Source organism: Gopherus flavomarginatus, chromosome 3, assembly GCF_025201925.1.
Source record: "Gopherus flavomarginatus isolate rGopFla2 chromosome 3, rGopFla2.mat.asm, whole genome shotgun sequence".
In the NCBI taxonomy this organism is placed as follows: Eukaryota; Metazoa; Chordata; order Testudines; family Testudinidae; genus Gopherus; species Gopherus flavomarginatus.
Window position 1 is genome coordinate 106,694,037 of NC_066619.1, and position 23,490 is coordinate 106,717,526.

At 42.8% G+C, this 23,490-nt stretch overlaps 1 protein-coding gene across 1 annotated transcript in view; it reads right to left on the minus strand.

The window, feature by feature from the left end:
- SH3GL2 (SH3 domain containing GRB2 like 2, endophilin A1) overlaps positions 1 to 22,391 on the minus strand; it is a 143,789-nt gene extending 121,398 nt beyond the window's left edge. The window contains exon 1 of the mRNA XM_050945447.1: positions 22,139 to 22,391. Coding sequence (XP_050801404.1) covers positions 22,139 to 22,183 — 45 coding nt within the window. The 5' untranslated portion in view covers positions 22,184 to 22,391. The remainder of the gene's footprint in view (positions 1 to 22,138) is intronic.
- Between the last annotated feature and the right edge of the window lie 1,099 nt (positions 22,392 to 23,490).

The following is a 23,490-nucleotide window of genomic DNA, read 5'->3' on the forward strand; positions in this document are numbered from 1 at the left end:
GAGCTTTTGGGCCTCACACCCCCATTGTCAGGAGTAAGGCCCTTAGATACACTTGCTCTTTACTCCTGACATCTTAACAAGCCAGCTATGCTACCTGATGGACTGCCAAGTCTGATTGTCTAGGGAAGCCAGCAGGCCAGTTCTCAAGCCCAGCAGCAGCAGCTTGCTGGCTGCTCAATGTGCCTGCCCATGGACTATCTCCTTGTGCTTGTCTCTCACCAAGCACTTCGCCTGCACTGCTCCTCCACAGTTCAGTCCAGATCCTGCCGTTCACCCAGCCGTGTTCCCATCTTGTCCCAACCTTGCTCCTGTCTTGGAACTAACCCTGCTCCTGCCTTCCCTGACTCCTGGTAATCCAGTTCTTACTCTCAGCTCAGATTTCTGTCTTTATCATGGTTCCGGCCTTGCCAGAGCCAAGGGTTGCGACATTTGCACTCCAAACACTAGGCCTGACTCCCATTCTAACCACCAGGCCTGACCACCTATGACCTGGTCTCCTGACATCCATCCCTCTTGTGCTCTTATCCCTGTAAGAAGCCCTACATGATTCAACAGGGATTTAATTAGTCAGGTCTTCTAACAGAACATTGGCCTTGATGACTAAGGCAAAACTTCCATTGACATCATGGGGAGAAGGACTGGTCCCACAGTCTACTGGAAAGAATACTTATAAATAATTGTACACGTCAATAACTGACCAGAGAAATCTTCCACAAAAAGTAGCTCCAGTCAATGGCATTGTACATTCAGGTGATTACAATGTGCTGTGTCAGGGAGAGCCTCCTACAAAACCTGAAATTGGGAAGCAAAATTCTTCAGCAGGAGAGCCAAACACAAAATCAAAGAAGCCGGTGCAGCACATGTTCTGATGGCATAAAAGAGTTCTGAAACTCATCAAGAATGATTAAAGAGACGCTATCAAAAAATGCAACACCGACAAAACATCATAATAGCCTGGCAGCCACATCTCAAAGACCACCAGTGCAAGTGCTGCTAAACATGCAGAGAGACTCCCTCTCACAACCTTGCAGATGGTCTTTACAGGCCAGGGCTCTGCACATTGGAGAGACAGTGGGCATGGAGAGAAGCTAGCACTGACAGTTTCCACACAGTAGATGAACAGAATATTTTAGCCACCAGGGCTATCCATCTGGCACCTTTCATGAGCACTAACATCACTTAGTGTATGTCTACACAGCATCTCAACACCCGCAGCTGGCCCGTGCCAGCCGATTCAGGCTTGCAGGGCTCAGGCTGTGGGGCTGTTTCATTGCTGTGTAGACTTCCAAACTTGGGCTGGAGGCTGAGCTCTGGTACCCTCCTACCTTGCAGGGTCCCGCAGCCCCAGCCCTGAAGCCTACACAGCAATGAAATAGCTCTGCAACCCAAGCCCTGTGAGCTGAGTCAGCTGGTACAGGCCAACCACAGGTTTTTCTTTTCTGTGTAGAGATACTCATAGTGACAAATACTGCCCAGCTCTTACTTGGATGTACAGTGAGAGGGAGCAAAAAAGGAGCCATTCCTCCACCTTCCCTGGGCCAGATAAGACCCAGGCAGAGATGCAATCCCCACACAAAAGAGAGCATGGAAATTGCTACCTAACCAGTCCCCAACAGTGTGTAGTGCCTTAAAGGCGTCAAGGAGGGGTGGAGAAGCAGGAGAGCCCCGGCCCGACCCTCAGTATTTTGATGAGTTGGACTGACTAGCCCCTCTGAAGACAAAGTATTCCTTACCCCTTAATAGAAATGTAGCAATGCAAGCATTTCATTCTGAGCACTGGGAGGCCAGGGAGATATGCTACCTCCATGAGGCTGAGTGCCTCTGCACAACTCCCAGTTCAGCACTGTGCCTAAATGGCACAATCTAGTCCTTTAAAGTATAGATAGAAGAAATAAAGGAACTTGTTTTATAGACTTCCAGCTATTCAACACTCCTTCCCCCTTTTCCATTTATAGTCTACTCTTGCCTTCCTCCTAAAAATACAGGATCTTTTCCTTCTCCCACCACCCAATTCATGTGATTTCTCTGAGTTCTGTCAGCTTCTCTTCTTTTAGTTATCTGCATTCCTCTGCACAAAGGGAGTTAGTGGCAGTCACGAGACTTGCTATATTTAAAGATTAGTCAACACTTCAACAGAACAGACCATATTTTAGAGCTTTGTAAGAACTAGGTCTCAAACATCCACCTGCCACAGAAAATCCCTCCTACGCTCAGATCATTTTATACAAAGGAAATTAAAGAGGGGCTTATGGGTTTCAAGTTCCATTTTTTGGTAGACATATAGATCAAAAATTGCTTCAGAGGAAGAAATTCCATTTGCAAGACACTTAGCCCATTACATGACCAAAAGAATTTCAGTAACTGGGGGGAGGAGCGGTGGGGAGAGGAATGTACAACCACCAATCAAAGAATTGCCACGTATCTGCAAACAGACACAGCTCCTAATGGAAATTTAGAAAGGCATTTTGTTGAGACAAAATGACAAAGTTTTACTAACTTTCCGTGATATTATCAGGAGTCTCATGATATATGGTGTTTTTCTTAAAACTCCAACTCCCAGTGTTGTGATTATATATGAAAATTAGCCTTCACATTTTTTTTAAAAAGTTGAGAACATGAACCCTAAAGACTCAAAAATCAGAAGGCAAATAAAAAGAACCAAAAATATCATGATCTGGGGGCCTGACTTACGATTTCTGAATGCCTGGGACTGATAATACTGCAAAAGCATATAGTTCAAACAATACAAAAGGTCTGACTCAAGATGACTATTAAAAAAAAAAAGCAGCAAAATCTGCAGAGTTTAGGCTAACACACTGTTCTCCCACTGCCATGCTGTTGTAGCACATATGGCAGGCAAAGTCTTCCATCAGCTGTCTCAGGAAAAAGCAAAATTCTGGTAACAGCTTTGAATGTCTTGGCTTTTGATGGCTTACTCCTAGACCCCTCCCCATTATATTGACACGTTTTGGTTTTAAATCACGTTGCTGTACAATTAAGATCCATGTGTTGCTATTATATAATTCAGGGAAGTTATATTTACATAGGGTATATTTTTACCTGACCACTTGCCATTTAACATACACTGTACTGCTGTTCAACCTAGAAGCGAAACATTATTTCAGTCATAGGGACTACACTCATTTCTTCTCAACTCATTCCATCTCATCCAGGGGCTTCAGGTGGTGCAAAGGGAGTGAAAACCAGCCCCACTATCCTGTCTTCCGACTGTGGCCAATGCCAGGTGCCTCAGAGGGAATGAACAGAACAGGTAATTATCAAGTGATCCATCCCCTGTCACCCATTCCCAGCTTCTGGCAGACAGAGGCTAGGGACACCATCCCTGCCCATCCTGGATAATGTCCATTGGTGGACCTATCTTCCATGAACTTCATCTAGTTCTTTTTTGAAGAGAGAAATGGGGCTGCCAGAGATATTGTCCTCCCTCCCCTGAAGGGCAGCAGGCAGCCAAGAGGAAAGCTGCTGAATCTACTGGAATAAGGTGAATCCAGCTCACTTCCTAGAGCTGCAGGGGAAGTGGCAAGGATATCTCCTACTTCTTCCCTGTAGCAAAGGGACTGATTCAAACACTTCACTTTAAAAACTGCAGACATGGCTCAGGGAGCATGTTTTCAATTCAGAATCAAATAGACATTTTCTTCTTAACACAGTCACCTTCGAGGGCCACACTTCTGAGTCTTGATAGCCTCAAAATGGCCAACCCTGCTGAAGTATTCTTTGATTAATACAGAGATGCTTCTATGGTTTTCTACCCTGCTATGGCTACATCCACATGGTGGCACAACAGGGAGAGAAGAGAAAGCACTACAGTGGAGCAGTGACTCTACTCCATTCTTGAGCACATGAGGAAGGCTCCTTAGTTGTGCTGAGAATCACCTCAAAAGGGGTTGTGGGAAGGCAGGGCCCCTAGTCCCACCCCAGCCAGAGTTGCTGCTTTAGCATGTGCTTCCAGAAGCTCAAGGACTCAGACAGGATTTGTCCTGTAGCTTCCCTTATAGTGGAGCCCACACTCCCTCTCCACCACAGGGCTGTGCCTTGAAAGCACACTCTAGCCTTCATCATCTAATGAAGATATGTTACTTCTCTCCTAGCTGCCAAATGTATATTCCCATGTTTAATTTAACTGTGAGGAAGTGAATAAATAATTTCCCAGAAGTACTATTCACAGTGACAATTTTTTATAGAGATTTGAAAAACTATTTGGAGGACTATGCAGAAAATGAATCTATGCAAGTTTGTAAAATGCATGAAAAATTTCATTTGACATATGTGCAATAAATCTCCAAAAAGCAAATGAGAAAGATATAGAATTAAAATAGTCCACTTTATTGCAGCTTCATTAAATTTTCAAGCCTCTCTTTCTCCGATACTCTGAACAAGAAAGAAAGAAACCTTCACAGACTGAGAATGAAAGAGATATAGCAGCACAACTCACCATATCTCAAGAGCCTTCTAAGTCTGCTTTGGAAACAGTTTTCTTTTTATATAAGTTGCTGCCAATCTCACTTGCCACTTGATTTAAATGTACAGCCATGGGACTGCTTCTGATTTCAAAAATACTAGCATCAGCTGTAACTCCACTGAAGCCCATAGAGTTACATCAGTGTAAGTGAAAGGAGACCATGTCCTTTGTGTGATTATTTTCTCCTTTGACTCTCTAGTCAAATTCTCTCCTCTGCACCTGCCACATATTTTCTGACTAGAAAGCCAATTAACAATAGATGAGAATGTAGAATAAGTCATTTATTCAGTATTGGTATTTCAGTAGTGCACAGGGACCCCAATAGTCAACCAGACCTCATTGCACTACATGCTACAAACACAGAAGTGACTGTCCCTACCCCAAAGAGCTCACGTGCTTTAAGCCAAGATAGTTAAAAGTGTTACTAGTGCATGAAGATACAAAATCAAAGCCTCTTCACCATGTGCAAAGTGTGACCAAGTTTGAAAGATGAGGCTTCAACCATCCCTTCCACATGCAGAGAAGCACTGCTGGATAGCTGGTAAACCAGTTACTATGTTTTGTGTATAAATAAGAAACTATGGAGATATGTGCTACCACTGAATCCCAAGATTCAAAAGGGTACACCTTTTAATAATGGGAGGCTAGAGTTCCCAAGGAAATATGCTAATGTTTTTTTCTTAAAACGATTACATAATAGTCTCTAAAGAAGTGAAATAAAGCAATTCCTTCCTCCTCCTCTGTTTTTCATGGTGATTCAGGGAGGTGGGTCTAGTTTCCACGAGACAACATTTGGAACAGATGGGTCAGAGTCTGAGGAAGACAACAAGATCTCTCCTTTCCCATCATTTTAGGCTCACTTGTTCCCTACAACTATCCCCTCTTGCCTTCACTACAAGGCATTTTTATCCAGAAATCATGAAGTTCCATGCAGACTCTTGAAACCATGTGTTGGGTGTTAGACTGTAAGCTCTTTGGCACAAGAATCATCTTTTTGCTCTGTGTTTCTACAACCCCTTGCCTAGCACATTGGAATCCTGGTCCATGAGCGGGGCTCCCAGATATTATAGTAATACAAATAACCAATGACAAATAGCAGGAAATGCTACATGGTGGCTTCCTATTGGTGCATGTGATCCCCATGAACGGTAATGGGAGCTCTTCACACTCAGAGGATGATTTTATTTCAGGATCCACCGGATGAGGACATGTCTAGTCATTTTCATTCCAAGTAATTGAATATAATCCCTCAGATGCCAACTCTACAGTTAAATTAGAAAGAAGAATGAACACTAAGAACTCTGATTTATAGCAGTGTAGCCCAATTCCATTTCAAATTCCAATTTTCACGGGTTATCACTAGGCCATAAAAATTCATCCATTTTGACACTTAATACTCCAGACCTTTGTCAAGGCATTTTGTTGTCAAAAGCACAAATTAAGAAAAAAGTCTGTTCAGCCCTTAAGTTAAAACAGTAAAACAAACTTTTACCATCAGTCCAGAAGGTTGAGGGGTTTAAAAAAACAAAAACAAAAACATCACCCCACAAACACACACACACACTAATGCCCGTGTAAAGTTCACACGGAAACAGGCATCTAGCTTTGAGTGATAGGGATGGGTTTTTAGTCTGCAGTGTACAGTCTACAGTGGGGAATGGAAGAAGGTGACATCTCTGCAGAAAAAAAGTTAGATGGAAAATTCTCTGCTGCAGAAGTGCCTATGCTTGTACATTCCTTCAGCATTTAATCCATTCATGACCCTAATAGCATCCCAATGCAAGAGTTCACTGAGATCTAGTAGTAAGTTTCAGCTGGCCTGAACAATTCAATGTACCCCAACTCACTAATGTCATAACATTTTATCTGGAACGCAAAAGAATGACTATATTGGGTCAGACTAATGGTCAGTCTAGGCCAGTATCCTGTCTTGTGACAGTGACCAGTGCCAGATGCTTCAGGAAGAATGAACAGAATGGTCTAGCCCCAGTCATCCACTCCTACTTCTGGAAGAAGTTTTAGGGACATCCAGAGCACAGGGTTGCATCCCTGACCATCTTGGCTAATAACCATTGATCAACCTATCTAATTCCATTTTGAACCCAATTACAATTTTGGCCTTCACAACATCCTTGGACTACAAGTTCCACAGGTTAATTGTGTACTGTGTGAAGACATACCTCCTATTAATTTCTTTTGGTGACTCTGGGTTCTTGTGCTATATGAAAGGATAAACAACACAATCACTTTGTCCACACTTTTTATGATTTTATAGACTATCATTATATTCACCCGCTCCCAGCTCTTTTTGAAGATAAAATATCCGTGTTTTTAATCTCTCTTCTTATGGAAGCTTTTCCATAACCCTAATAATGCATTGCCTCTCTACTTTTTCCAATTCTAACATCTCTTTTTTAAGATGGGGTGACCAGCACTGCATGTAGCATTCAAGGTGTGGGCATACCATTGACTTATATAGCAGCATTAGAATATTTTCTGTTTTATTTATCCCTTTTGTAACTATTTCTACCATCTGTTTGCTTTTTTGACTGCTGCAGCATGTTGAGCAGATGTTTTCTGACAACTATCCACAATGACTCCAATAGCTAATTTAGATGCCATCATTTTGTATGTACAGTTGGGATTATGTTTTCCATTGTGCCATGCAAGATATCAGTAAAAGCTAACATTGATCGCTAATATTATTGTGTGGTGTACATACAGAAAACATATTCAAGATTACCAGTGTGTATTGGGAATTATGTTTTCTAAGGGTGTCTGCCAGGCAGGGCTAAAATTACACCATCCTAGATGAACGAATGTGGGTCTGCCACCTGGAATGTTTCTCAATATACCTTTGCGTTCCTATTGTATTTCATCTACATAGAAGGTAAACAGGACCATCAAGCCAACAAGGCCAGGAGATAACCACTCAGCATCATGGCTGTCAAGGTGTTTTTCCCCCACTTTGAACTTTAGAGTACAAATGTGGGGGACCTGCATGGACCCTTCTAAACTTAATTCCTAGTTTAGATCTGGTAATGCTGCCACCAGCCAGAATATAGTGTCTGGCACACTTTCTATTCCCCCAAAACCTTCCCTGGGGAACACAAATCCAAACCCCTTGGGTCTTAAAACAAGGAGAAATTAACCATCCCCCTCCTTCCCCCCCCCCCCACAGACTTTCCCCTCCCTGGGTTGCCTTGAGAGGCTTCACACCAATCCAAACTCCTTGGATCTTAAAACAAGGAGGAATTAAGCATCCCCTCTCCTTTCCCCCCATCAATCCCTGGTGAGTTCAGACTATCTCCAGTGGCTCCACACAGAGCGAAGATCAACATGCTGTGGCTTATTAGAGTAAAACTATGAAATGTTGGGGCAGGAGAGGCTGTATATTCATGTTTATGATTAGTATTCCTTAAAACAAATGAAAATGGCTTTAACACTCAAAAAAAAGGTATCATGGAAAAAGAGTATCCACGTATAACTGGTAAAACTTTCCCATGTTAACAATGCCTTAGTGGTGACATCTAGTTTGTTTTCTTAAAGTCCCTTACCAAGCTGAACCTGCATTCCTTTAGCTATGTTGTAGCTGGCATGCAAATGGCATTTTAAGGCCTGGTTTTGTGCCTATTGAAGTGGATGGGCATTTACTGTCTTTAGTGTTCTTGACTTTCTAAAAGTGAGTATGTGTTTCAAAAACTGGGGAGAAAATTCCTTTCAGGGAAAAGTCCTTGGAGGAATATTTTATTTTACCTCTGTTGGCATGTGTGTTTGCTTTCATGGATCAAATATATATTTTTTCAGGAGTAGGAGCAGGCAAGTCATGTCTGGCACCTGAGCCTTTTTTAATATAGTGATTAGCTAGGGTGTCACCTGGTTCCTACAACATACACAAAGTAGAGCTTAATAGTGTACAAAAGTAAGGCAAAGCATTACTGGAATGAGGTATAGCAAAGTGCTAAGCTAAACCATTTTTCCATTTAAAGCTGGTAACAACTGGAATTTAAACAATCCTATTAAAGACTAAAATAAAAAAGGGACAGAAGAGGGTGAAAACATTTGAACAGCGTCTGGTGTAAATAGCTTTTCTGACATCAGAGAAGAAAAGGGAAAAAAGGAAACAATTCACTCTATTTTAAAACATCTGCTCATAAAGCACTCAGCATAATAGCTTAATTTCAGCATGCTTACAAATTCAAGAAAATTGTGAAAGGGAAAACAAAAACCCAATGGAAGTTACCTGCATCAAATGATGACTGTTCAGTGGCCAGTGAAACTGGCAGTCTCTGTCCATTTCCTAGTGGGTAGAAATTCACATCGCAAACCCACCAACTAATTATTACAGGTTGGCAGCATTGTTAGCAGAATCAACAGACAGGCCTTTCACGCTTATGAGTGGTTTCTCCAGGACAGGAAGAAGTCACCTAGACAAGCCAGTGCTGGAAAGGCTACATGGGTTACTTCCTCAGCTGTACCTTTTTCAGGGCCAAATAACGCCTGACCCTCGTATGAATGCACTGGAGGGGGAAGTTGGGGAAGACAGCTAAAACCTAACCTCCCTGCCACCTGTGATACCCATATAAAGCCAGGCATAAATGCAGGCCAGGAGCATGGGGGCTCAGCGGCAGCACCTTTCAAACAGCACAGAGGCAACTGCACCCTCACAGGTGTGAGGAAGAGGCAGGGGCATGGCCTTCATATCCCTCTGCACTGGCCAACCAAGTGGGATCAGCACGTGTTGGGGAGACTATGCTGCACCCTATAAAAGCATGCAGCAGCAGGTGCATTATCCGTGTCCCCAGGGCTGGCACTTCCATTTAGGCGACCTAGGCGGTCACCTAGGGTGCCAGGATTTGGGGAGGTGGCATTTTGTTGCCCTCGGCGGCAATTCGGCGGCAGGCGGTCCTTCCGCGCTCCGGGTCTTTGGTAGCAATTCTGCGGCGGATCCTTCACTCGCTCCAGGACCCGCCGCTGAAGTACCCCTGTCATAAACAGATAGTTAAGGGTTAATGCCTCTTTTGCCTGTAAAGGGTTAAGAAGCTCAGTAAACCTGGCTGACACCTGACAAGAGGACCAATAAGGGGACAAGATACTTTCAAATCTTGGTGGGGGGAAGTCTTTTGTTTGTGCTCTTTGTTCTGGGGGTTGTTCGCTCTTGGGACTAAGAGGGACCAGACATCCATCCAGGCTCTCCAAATCTTTCTGAACCAGTCTCTCATGTTTCAAACTTGTAAGTAACAGCCAGGCAAGGCATGTTAGTCTTCTTTTTGTTTTCTCAACTTGTAAATGTTCCTTTTTACTGAGAGGATTTTACCTCTGCTTGCTGTAACTTTGAACCTAAGGCTAGAGGGGGGTTCCTCTGGGCTATATGAATCTGATTACCCTGTAAAGTATTTTCCATCCTGATTTTACAGAGATGATTTTTACCTTTCTTTCTTTAATTAAAAGCCTTTTTTTTCTAAATACCTGATTGATTTTTCCTTGTTTTTCGATCCAAGGGGATTGGATCTGGACTCACCAGGGATTGGTGGCGGGAAAGGAAAGGGGATGGTTAATTTCTCCTGTTTTTAAAATCCAAGGGGTTTGGATCTGTGTTCACCAGGGAATCGGTGAAGTCCCTCAAGGCTACCCAGGGAGGGGAAAGTTTTGGGGGGACAGGGAGTGATCCTGAAATTCTGGATGGTGGCGGCGATACCAGATCTAAGCTAGTAATTAAGCTTAGAAGTGTCCATGCAGGTCCCCCCATCTGTACCTAAAATTCAGAGTGGGGAAGGAACCTTGACAGCCCCAAAGACCAGGAGCGTGGAAGGACCCCCACGCCACTGAATTGCCGCCGACCGGGAGCACCGCTCCTGCATGTCCCACAGAGCTCCAAGTGGCATCTGGAGCTCTTTCTAGGTGGGCCAGTTCTGCACCACACCAAAAGCAGTGCTGTGCTTTAAAGGCGCAACTGAGGCCTCAGTGAAGAACACAAGAACAGCCATGCTGCATCAAACCAATGGTCCATCTAGCCTAGTATCCTGTCTTCCGACAGTGGCCATTGCCAGATGCTTGAGAGGGAAAGAACAGGGAAATTATCGAGTGATCCATCTTCTTGTCATCCATTCCCAGCTTCTGGCAGGATTCAGTTGCCTGAATGGTTGCCATGATACCTTTTTTTTGAGTGTTAAAGCCATTTTCATTTGTTTTAAGGAATACTAATCATAAACATGAATATACAGCCTCTCCTGCTCCAACATTTCATAGTTTTACTCTAATAAGCCACAGCATGTTGATCTTCGCTCTGTGTGGAGCCACTGGAGACAGGGATCCTTTGATGTGAACCAATTAGTGCAACATGGTAATACTGTAGTAATATCCTTCGCTCCAAAGGACAGAGTATAAGGAGTTTGTCAGCCTGGTTAGACCAGTGACTTATAAAAAACAACCACTATTGGCCATCTATCTACTTATCCAACTATTTATATGTCCCTCATCATGGGAGTATCAAACCACCATCTTAGCTGAAACCTAGAGGGTTTGCTGGAAATAGTGCAGGTAATTGGTATGTGCATTGCCAAATCTTCACCAGCATAGATCTTCTGATATGACTCATCTTGCAAAGAAAGTACATAAAATCCTATTGCTGCTCAAATAAGGGACAGTTCTTTTTAAAGTATAACCTGATGGAAACTGATGGGGAAAATACAGTGAATGAGAATTTCATCCTTTGGTTCAGAGTAATTCATTTTGCAGAGAAACTATATTAAAGTGCTTTCAGTTTTGTGGCATGTTGGATAGGTCTCTGAGACATCTGCCACAACATTAGGTTTTTTTAAAAAGCTACTACTTCTGTTCCAAGATTAAGTACAGGATAAGGTAAGCAATGTGAGGTTAAGTAATTCTGCTTGTGGCAAAGAGAATGATAAAAATACTTGGTACTAGTTTTCCTTCCTATGCTGGTCTCTGCACATTTAAGATGGGCCCAGCACCACCGTTCTCCAATAGGCGGTGCAAGGTATAGAGAAAATGACTAGCCATATTCATAGAAGATAGCACGGGAAGGTGTAAATTAAAGGCTTTTTGCTCTAGAAGGATTCAGTAGGGGAAGGCAGCTTTTATTCCTGTTGAGAGTTCCACAGGAGCTGCACTAGGAGAGGATAGCTAGGGCTGTGATGGATCATTGTTCTTCCTAGTCATTCTGGTCCCATCCCCTTTCTAGTCAACTGCAGCTACTTCAGAGTCCACTGGACCCCTATGTCCTATCAAACTGTTTTCCACTGCAACTGTCTCCTTCTCTGGTGGACTTTCCATGCTGGGGACCTCCAACAGTAAGCTGTTGGGTTGTTGTTATTGATCTTCAAGATCCTTTTGCCTTCTTCTCCCTAGTAAAGGACAAAGACCACTCCAGCACCGCTGTCATATTTCCATTTGGGAGCCTTGACAAGCTACAATACCTTCCACACGGTAACCTCTGCAAAGTCTCTAGATTTGTTAATGGTGCTTTAGTGCTTTTTATGAATACTATTAACATACAAGTCTCAGGGATGGGAGGTGAGTTAAATCTCTCAAAGACACACTTGTGCACTACTGACCAGCAGCAGTCGAGCTCTATTTCATCTTGCTATGCAGTACTCTGGAAGGACCTGATGGCAGATGAGACATAAAATAAGACACTGTTATTTTAAGGCTGTGTTTTGAACATTGCATATTTTATTTTATGCCTGGAGAGATAATGGGGAAAATTTGCAAAGGGGTGTGTCATAAACAGATAGTTAGGGGTTAATGTCTCTTTTACCTGTAAAAGGTTAAGAAGCTCAGTAAACCTGGCTGACACCTGACAAGAGGACCAATAGGGGGACAAGATACTTTCAAATCTTGGTGGAGGGAAGTCTTTGTTTGTGCTCTTTGTGTTGTTGTTGTTTGCTCTCGGGACTGAGAGGGACGGGACATCAATCCAGGCTCTCCAAATCTTTCTGAATCAGTCTCTCATGTTTCAAAATTGTAAGTAATTAGCCAGGCAAGGCGCGTTAGTCTTATGTTTGTTTTCTCAACTTGTAAATGTTTCTTTTGCTGGAAGGATTTTACCTCTGCTTGCTGTGACTTTGAACTTAAGGCTGTGGGGGGAGGGGGGCCTCTGGTCTATAGGAATCTGATTACCCTGTAAAACATTTTCCATCCTGATTTTACAGAGATAATTTTTACCTTTTCATTCTTTAATTAAAAGCTTTCTTTTTAAGAACCGGATTGAATTTTCCTTGTTTTAAGATCCAAGGGGATTGAATCTGGACTCACCAGGGATTGGTGGGGGGAAAGGAGAGGGATAGTTAATTTCTCCTTGGTTTAAGATCCAAGGGGTTTGGATCTGTGTTCACCAGGGAATTGGTGAAGTCCCTCAAGGCAACCAAGGGAGAGGACGAAGTTTTGGGGGAACAGAGAGTGCCCCAGACACTGGAATTCTGGGTGGTGGCAGTATACCAGAGCTAAGCTAGTAATTAGGCTTAGAAGTGTCCATGCAGGTCCCCACATTTGTACCCTAAAATTCAGAGTGGGGAAAGAAACCTTGACAGGGTGTCAATCAGGTCTTTGGCTCTGTGCATATAACTGGCAATTGCATGCACAAATTGGATAAACTGCTGCCTAGACATGACAGTGAGGAATGTATTAGAAATACCTAAGATAGACAGTTATCCTTTTTACACACACAGTGGCAATTTGTATAATCAGATTTGGAGGCGAGGTTAGAAATTTGGCCCATATTGTTAAAAACAAACAGAAGACTTCCACAATATCAAAGTAAAAAGCAACTTAGAGTAAGATCCATTTTTCACCCTTTCATTTAAAAAACATCAATAAAACTACACAAGGGAATGATGGCAAATGGGAATACCGTATCCAGCACTCAAGCCAAAGTGGACAAAATGGGAGGAATTTCCCTGCCTCTGGTAGAACTCATCCTTTCTTCAGACATTGTTGAGCTTTTCCTGCCCGTGATGACTTTCATTCTTGGATCAAAATGATAATTCTGAGAGGAATTTGTCTGGAATGGTGTTGAAGCATGAAGGGACATATGACTCTTTAGCACATCTGGCCTGTAAATATCTTGCAATGCCAGTTTCAACAGTGCCATGCGAACAACTGTTCTCAATATCAGGTGACATTGTGAACAAGAAGCGGTCAGGTTATCTCCTGCAAATGTAAACAAACTTGTTTGTCTGAGTGATTGGCTGAACAAGAAGTAGGACTGAGTGGACTGGTAGGCTCTAAAGTTTTACACGGTTTTGTTTTTGTACAGTTATTCTTGTGCATAATTCTACATTTGTCAGTTCAACTTTCATGATAAAGTGATTGCACTATAGTACTTGTACAAGATGAATTAAAAATACTATTTCTTTTGATTTTTACAGTGAAATATTTGTAATAAAAATAAATACAAAGTGAGCACTGTACACTTTGTATTCTGTCTTGTAATTGAAATCAATATATTTGAAAATGTAGAAAACATCTAAAAATATTTAAAATAAATGGTATTCTAGCGTTGTTTAACAGCATGCTTAATTGCAAATAATTTTGACAACCCGACTTGTTATGATATTCTAGTCCTCTTCCCTATTGGCAGTAACTCCCAACTTCGTATCATCCACAAATTTTATTAGTACCCCAAAACTGAGGCACCCAAAATCACTTGTCATTTTTGAAAATGTAAGCCCTAGCTTTTAAGCTAATGCATATTAACAAACAGAGCTGTTCAATTATTTCCACCCAAAGAATTTGGGGCTGACTCTTGACTTCCTTAACACAGACATTCCCACTTCTGTCAATGGGATGTGCCTGAATAAGAACTAAATCAGAACAGAGCAAAGATTTCAGCATGTGGCCCTTTGATATGGTCTGTCAGTTCCTATACTGCCATTCCAACTTTTACTCAGTATCCTCCTATCACGAAATACTTGGTCACACAGTAAGTCTAGCTCAAATTTTTCCACTTCATCCCATATAACAAATCACAGAAGGAAAAGACCTATTAGGTCACCTAATCCATCTCCAGTCAATGTGAGTTTGTTTCCAATTTTGTACATTTACTAGAGCACTGTCCAGTCTAATTTTAGATGTCCTAAGTGACAGTGCTTCTGACGATAGTAGAAGATCCCACCACTGTGTGATGTGAAGCACCACATTGCAAATGCCTTAATAGACCAAGGAAACCTGGTCAGAGTTTTAGCATGTCAGGTATCACCAAGAAGCTTTTATTCAAGATGGCATGATTTGTTATAAGAAAAACAAAGTAACAGCCATATTGGAAAGAATGTTACATTATGCAGCTTCCAGTATAGGATCACACAAGTTGTGGAAACATAAAAACTCTCTTGTAATTTTTTTGGGTGATGTGGTACACAAGGAAAGAGGACAAGACACATACTTGTTCTGGGTGAGATGCAGCTCCCGTTGATTTCACTAGGAGTTGGATCAGGCCCTTTCCCCTTTATATCTTGTATTATGTAACACTCAGGAGTCCGTATGGGTTACAGAGAGGTTAGCAGATGAGTGGAATCAAGAGAACCAGGTTCTAATCCTGGCTTTGCTATTGAGTCCCAGGGTGGCCTCAGACAAGTCATGGAGCCAACATTTTTAAACCTGGTTGCCCAAAATTAGGCTCCTAAATAAAAGCAGCTTGATTTTTAACAGTGCTGAGCACTCGCAGCTCCCCTTTGAGTCAATGGATATTTGGATGATGATAGAATCAGGCCACTTTTATTGAGGACCCTGAATATGGATTTAGGCACCCACACTGGGAAATGTTGGTATCTAACTCTAATTCAGATCCCTGATCTGTAAAAGAGGACTAACAATATAGTAAATTCTTTACCTACCCCACAGTGGTGTTTTGAGAATTATTCAGGTGTGCAAAGCACTTTGAATATGTGAAGGGTATGGCTTTGGTCCTTTCATTTCCTTTCTCTATCAGAACAAACAATATTACACTCTGACCTTGGCATCTCTTTTTTTATTTGGTCAAATGGGCCATGATCTAGCAAGCCCGGAAGTATGAGCTGAACTTTAGTCAGAGTTCAATGGAACTACTCACGTGCTTAAGATTCAGCATATACTTAAGTATTTTGCTGGATCAATGCCATGGAGCAGACTCTCTTCCAGGACACTCACTACATGCAGTACCTAACAACATTCATTATTTCAGTCTTTACACCCACCACTCCTAAGTACCCGATCTTGCAACTGGAGCTGTGTAGACAGAACCCACGCAGAACCCCTTTGAAGTCAACAGGGCTATGTGCAGCTTGAGTAGATATACTTGCAGAATCAGAGCCTAATTTGTATGCCAACTGATTTTTGTTATACACTCAGTTTTATTTAGTTTAGATAGTTACCAAGCATTTTAACAGGTTGTTTTGTTAAGGAGAAACACTGTACTTACCATCCAACAGGTCTGCTTCATAACAGGTTACTGAGAGCTATAGGCAAAGTGCCAACATGTATGATACAGTGAAAGTGGAAGTATTTTTCTTCAAATGTTTTTTCAGTAATAACCACATTTTTCACAAGAATACACACCCAAGTCTGCTTCAGTGTCTACATTAAAAGCAAACACATTTCTCTCTTAAAGGGACATTGCTGAGTTTAAAATAATAGGCCAAATCCCAGGCCTTATGGGGTAACCTGACTCCTTTCACTCTGTCCATTTAAATATCATTCATTTTCACTGATTCCCTTCAACCTCATCACTAGTGCCCAAGTGGGATGGAATGATGCACTCAGCTGCCAGTGTTTTTGTTAATTGTTTTCACTATGGAATTATTACTTTTCTAAAAACTCAGTCTTGATAGCGTGTTTGAGACACCAGAATTATTCCATACTATACAATACATGCTGCCATGAAAAGATAAAGCTGTGGTTACTTTAAAGCAACTCCATTTTTTACATGCTAGTAAGTCTACATCTAAATCAATGCCAGCCAAAAAATAACTTTACTCCAGTATTTCTTAAACCGACACCAGGAGTCTATTCTCTCCTTGATATGAACATAATTCCCAACAATATTAATGAAGCTAGGCTTGTGCATCTGGGGAAGAACAGACCTTTTAGTGTGTACCAATGCAAATTACATTTATTTGCCCCTTATATATTCCTGGGAAAATATTTGAAGTAGTCTGTATAATTGAAGATTGTATTCACAGCAGATACATGGTAGATTCAGTTAACATTTTAGTGGTGTTACCTTTGTTCCTCGGGTGCTGTGTGGTCACAATACTAATGAATTCCATACTGTGCAGCCTCCATATTTTGTAATTCTGTATTAAACTCACTCAGGCGGCCTGACTCACCCTCATTTATATCATTGCTACTTTCACTGGAAGGTCGGGAATGCGACATTCAGTGGCCAGTTGACAACATTGGAATGTTAGTGAATTTGCACAAAGCACGAAAAACACCAACATTTAACAGGAGTGCCACGTGAAGGTTGTCGTCTTGCAACCACCAGGTTTTGATTTATGTCAGAAAGACTGATGCAGGTTGCATCGCATCAGGACATCTCATGGGAGATGTGTACCAACCCTCTTTAAATGGAAAAAAAGGGCAAACACCTGTATGCGACTGTGGTCACTAGGCACAAATGATGGAGCACATCATATCTGAGTGTCCCCTTCGCTCTTTTGCCAAAGGTCTGAAGGACATTCACCAGTTCACTGTGGTAGCAATGTGCTGGATAGCAAATCTAGATATACATTTGTAACCATTGCTACCTATGCAAGCCATACGAAAGAAGACCCTCATTTATACAGGTGTAAATCTTGAGTAATTCTTCTGAAGTCTACAGAGTTACACTGCAGTAAAACTGTTGCTAGAAAAGAAACTGTTCCACAGAATGGAAAAAAATTGCACTGCTCCTTGCTAGCAAGTGCTAAATTTGTCTCCACTTTTCATTGACCAACTATTGCTGCTCTTGATGCAAGGGCTTCAATATATAGGGAATTTACTCCAATAAATACCTTATACACAGTGTGTAAAACTCTGTAGACTTTTTTTGTTTTTCATTCTAAAATGTTGAAATTGGATAAACATAGAAATTTAATTCATGTGATTTTGAAATTATGATTGGTACACTAAATTCCTTTGTATGGAAGAAAATGAAGTTAACATGATTTTTAGTAGTGCCAGAAAGCTTTATATTTTGTAATAAGGAAATATTAGTGTGCTTATAATCAGGAATTGTGTATGTGTGTGTTTGAGAGCAACATACACACACACAAAGGGGAATAATGTTATGAACAAGTATAATAGCTTCAGAGGTCGACGTGTATAAAAAAAATTAAATGCTGTAGAATGTTTCTCTGGACTGAAGGACACAGTCAGCCTAGAAAATTGCTTTACAACTTAATGGTATACAAAAAGGTTTTCAAGAATTTGGGATCTCTTAACAAATGAAATGTAATCTTGCTGGTAAATATCTCAAACATTTCATTTCTCAAGCAAAATTTGCATATTTGCTGTGGTGGAGGATATAACATTTATATACCTGTATGTATTCTATACTACTTCCCACAATAGGACCTAATTTTATTTCATAGATTTTAGCTATTTGGTCCACGCAATATCCTGACACATTTAGAAACTAATCCTGTGTTTTCAAGAGAAAACAAACTTCAAGAAAAAAAAAGTGAAAAAGTGGAAAGTACAGGTATAAAAACAGAATATGTGAGGACACAGCAAAAACAAAAGTTCCAAAGTTTTAAAACATTCCCTGTATGGTTTAGGACTACACTGTGACAAAACAGGTCACTTGTGAGCTGGTATTCAGAGTCCAAGGCCAGAAGGGACCATTGTGATAGTTTAGTCTGAGCTCTTGTATAACAAAAGCTATAAAAATTCCCCAGAATAATTCCAGTTTGAACTAGAGCAAATCTTTTAGAAAAACAGTCAGTCTTGATTTACAAATGACCAGTGATGAAGAATCTGCCATTAAGCTATCATAGAAAGTAATACCTGCCAGGTAAATTCCCTACAAATTGTGAAAACAAAGGTGTTTGTTCTTAGTTGATAGGCTTCATTCATACTGCAATACAGGCCCATATCCTGAAAACCCTAATGAATGGGACCTCTCATGTGAGTAAGGTTGGCAGGGATGGGCCCTTGATTTCTCAATCAGCAGCCAGGGTGAAAACAAGTAAATAAAGGGACCAATTCTGTGACTCTTACTCATTAGTAATTTTCACTCATGCCAGCATTTCATGGCATGAGTATGAATTAATTGTATAAATCAGGATTGGCCTCCAAAATCCCTAGGTTGTCTCTGGACAGGTTGCTAAATTTGGAATTAGACTGCTATTTTGGTTCCAGCTAGTTCAAACTCTTCCGACTTATAAATGGCAGTATTGCTGCTTAAAGGAATCCTCAGAACCAGTGATATAGTGTCATCTGAAGGATAGCACAGTATATGTGCACTCATGTAGCATGCTCCAGCCAGAAATGCTTCTTATTTATTCCTACTGTTCATGAAAGGATTCTCTTTAGTACTATAAAGAGGAACCTGAGTAAATTTTGCCATTGCAGAGTTGGCTTTAACATACCCTCTCCTTAGATTTGGCTAGTACTGCACTGGAATTTTTACTTTGAGTACTAGATTTCATTGCAGTGATGTTGATTTTTTGGCTTCTAATATGCATTGGAGGAAATAGGTTGGTTGCCCCAGGAACTAAATTGTAACTGCTGTGTATCTGTCATTACCATGACAGGTTCATGTGAAGGATATTTAACAAACGGTGCAGCTCAGTATGATATGAATGACAAGATGCAATGTTTTGCTCTACGCACAGCTGTCGATATAAACCCCAATATACACCATTATATTAGTAATCATATGCCTTCTATTTATTTACAGGTTGGAGGAAATCACAATTAAAACCAGAATTTGGATGAGTCCTCTACTGGATGGAGTTAAGGAATTGTTGCATTAGATCAAAAAAGCAGGCACACTTTTCCTAGAAACCTAGAAGAGATGAGAAAAGGAGAAGACACAGGTTCCCAAAAGGTGTTATGCCATACTGAATTTTGCAAACCTACTTTTGGAGACTATTTACAATGGCCTTATGCTGTTCCCTGAAGACACTCCACAATATGGATTACTATGTAACATCTGATATTTTTACCCATTTTATAGGTGAATTGAAGACAGAGTCAAATTTTAATGTCCGTCACAACAATGTAAAAGCAGAGTAACTTCATGTCTTCGATGAAGCTACACTGAATTTCCACCAGTGTAAATGAGATCAGAATATGACCACAGATTGCATTTTAAGTACTATTTTAAGTTATTTTTAAAAATAAATTTGGGTCTGGTGAAACTTCCATCCTGATCTCTCTAAAATAACGTAAAGCACCTACAGCAGCTGTAGGCCTGCGACTTGATCAATCCCCCAACTCCATATTAAACTAGCCAGGGGTGAAACTCAGGGAGTTCACCATTAAAATTGAAAAAAAGGAATGTTTTGCTGCTGATAAAGCAATCCCACCTCAGGAATGTCCCTAACGAGAGTTATAACCATGAAGGTTGTAAAGTAGAGACTCCCAGGTGCTGGGAAATTGGGGCAGATACAGAAAGAGAAGCAATTAATGATAAAATTTTACGAGTGTTTTTATGCTGATCATCTGCATAAACAGAGAGGGTCACAACTAAGTTACAATTTAGGCATGAAAGATAACATGTAAAAACTTGGGCAGGAAGGAGGACACGTAGGTGCCAGTGTGTAATTGATTAAAAATTCTGTTATTTAGGAGTGTGGGATAATGTGATAGATTAGTAAATTTGAAGGATGTAGCTGGTTTTACCTATATTATGTAAATGAAAAACAATGTCCTTTGGGAACCATTTCTGGATTGTAGTTCAACATCAAGCTACTGGAACGCTGACCCCTCTGCATGACCGTGACATCGCCAGGAACCCCCTGATGAGTGGATCCTGACTGGCCATCAGGTGAAATTTGTCTGTATATTGGGAGTGGTGATCATAAGAGATTTGCTTGGTATATGTATTTTGTGTTGCTAATAGATAGCTGTTTAGAGCACAGCTGTTTAAGGCTCTTTCACTGAGAAAATGTTCCGCAGACTGGAAAACCCTGAGCCCAGAGGGGAAGGGCGGGTATTTAAATTGCCTAGGTTTCTTCCTGAGCCCCATGGGTAAGAATAGGTGCCTCACATCCTGAGCCCTTGGAAGGGAAAGTGTGAGGGTGCCTAAATTGATTCGGTCACGCCTTGTGCTCTCGGTAGGGTATAGGCAGGGTGTCCTAGATTTTTGCGGGTAACACAGCTGGTTCTCCTTACGATACACCACATCACCAGCCAACATATTGGCTGTAATCTGAATATTACAGTTTATTGTTGATTTACAAAAACAATGAGAAGAAATCCAAATGAAACCCAGGCCTGTCAGACGCATAGTGTCTGAGGTCCCTATTCTAAACCAGCGTGTATGTAACATCTGAAATCCAACAAAATCAATTCTTAAATTAGTGTAAAGTCTATTTTGGGATTCAAGGATCAAGCAAGTGTGTCCTTAAATTAGTTTAACTGTAGATAAATCTGTCAGAGGTCTGAGTAGGGCTATGCAGTTAAAGAACAAGTGAAACCAACACAGATGATCCTTTGGGAGGGTTAAGAGGAGAGACAGAGAAAGCTAACCATAGCAGTTGGAAACACTGTGCAACTGCTCATATGATGGAGATTTCAGAGGGTGCTCCTAGTACAAGGTCACAGGAGGAGGAGGACTTTACATAATCTCACAGACGGCCACAACAACTAGGCGCAGTTTTCACCGATGAAATCATACCCCAAGCAGCCCAGGGAGCAGTTGTGGTAGATGCACCAAAGAGCATCCTGGGGGAGAAGGGAGGCAGAGCGAGTCCTCATGGAGTACAGTAATTCAATTGCTAAGCCTCTCTGCGGCGGGAGCGAGAAAGTGGAGCCTGCAGCCCAGGACCCGGCAGCAGAGGCGGCTGCCATCGGAGCCTGGGCTCTATCTGCTAAATAATGCAGCTGCGGCTGCAAAGCGGGGCTGGAATGAGGGATCCAGCGACCCCTGTGCGCGCGCCTCCTCCTTCCCCGGCGATGCGGTACCTGCTGCAGCGCCAGATTCACCGGCCCGGGGGAGGAGGGGGGGAAACAACCGCACAGCTCCCGCAGCCGCACACGCACCCGTACTCCCCAATTCCTCGCAGCGCACTGGCTACGGCAGATCAGCTGGGGGTGCAGGGGGGTCTGACTCCTTCCCTTGGCAGCTGTCCGCTTTCAGAGCAACGGCACCAGCCCCACAACTTTCCTGTGGCAAAGCAAGTGAAGGACACCCCGCCCCCATGATCACTGGGTCCGATCACCCCGGAGACCTGCACCCTCCAGGGATTGCCTCCGAGCATCGCATCACCCCCACCCCCAGCGCTCCCCACCAGAGCTCCAGCTTCCAGGGTCCCTCTGGCGTCCCCCACCTCCAGCCATGTGGGGCTGCAGGAGCCCGCCCCCCCCCCCGCCCCGAACCTGCCTCCCTCCCCCCACACTCTCCTCTGCTCCAACTTCCTTCCCCGCACCGGGGGAGCGGGCGCCGCAGGCAGCCTGAGCCCCGGGGGGGACACACAAGATATGCCACCTCTTCCAAGCCCGCTCCTGTACCTGGGTGGCTTTGTGGAACTGCTTCTTCAGCCCGGCCACAGACATGGTAGGATGCTGCAAGGAAGCGCCCCGGGACCAGGAATGCTGCTGCTGCTGCTACTGCTATTAAGGGGATGGGAGCGACTCGAGGACCAGATGGCTGATTGCAGCTGAAAGGGGGATTTCGCTCGCTTGCTGCTCTCAGATCCTCTTTAACCCAGCGAACAGGTTATCAGACGCCAGTCTTTGGTGCAGAAACCCTGACGTCAAAGAGAGGGAATCCAGCCTCTTAAAGAGAAAGCTGTCATCCCAGTCCTCGTTTCCTTCCTTCGCCAATCCACAAACCCTGGGCTTAGAGCAAGCGTCCCCGCTTCCCCGTTTGTTCTTCACAGTATTACATGAGCAGCCCGATTTCTCTGTTGTAGAATTGTTTAAATTAGAGCATGGAATTAAAAACTAATCAGACTGAGATCTTGGAGTGATCGGGGATAGTTCTCTGAAGATGTCCACGCAGTGCGCAGAGGCGGTCAAAACAGCAAACAGGATGTTAGGAATCATTAAAAAGGGGATAGAGAATCAGACTGAGAATATACTATTGCCTTTGTATAAATCCAGGGTATGCCCACATCCAGGGCTGACTATAGCCATTTCGCTGCCCCAAGCACGCGGGCACGCCATGGGGGGCGCTTTGCCGCTTGCTGGTCCCACGGCTCCGGTGGACCTCCCCTCAGGCATCCCTGTGGAGGGTCCACTGGTCCCGTGGCTGCGGTGGACTTCCTGCAGGCATCCCGGCAGCGGGTCTGCTGGTCCCGCGGCTGCGGTGGACCTCCCGCAGGCATGCCTGCGGAAGCTCCACCGCAGCCATGGGACCGGCGAACCCTCCGCAGGCACGCCTGTGGGAGGTCCACTGGAGCCGCCTATCGCCCTCCTGGCAACCGGCAGAGCGCCACCCATGGCATGCTGCCCCAAGCACGCGCTTGGCACGCTGGGGCCTGGAGGCGGCCCTGCCCACATTTCCAATACTGTGTACAGATGTGGTCTCCTCACCTGAAAAAAGGTATACTGGCACTAGAAAAGGTTCAGAAAAGGGCAACTAAAATGATTAGGGGTTTGGAGAGGGTCCCATATGAGGATAGATTAAAGAGGATAGGACTCTTCAGCTTGGAAAAGAGGAGACTAAGGGGGGATATGATAGAGGTATATAAAATCATGAGTGGTGTGGAGAAAGTGGATAAGGAAAAGTTATTTAATTATTCCCATAATATCAGAACTAGGGGTCACCAAATGAAATTAATAGGCAGCAGGTTTAAAACAAATAAAAGGAAGTTCTTCTTCACACAGCACACAGTCAACTTGTGGAACTCCTTACCAGA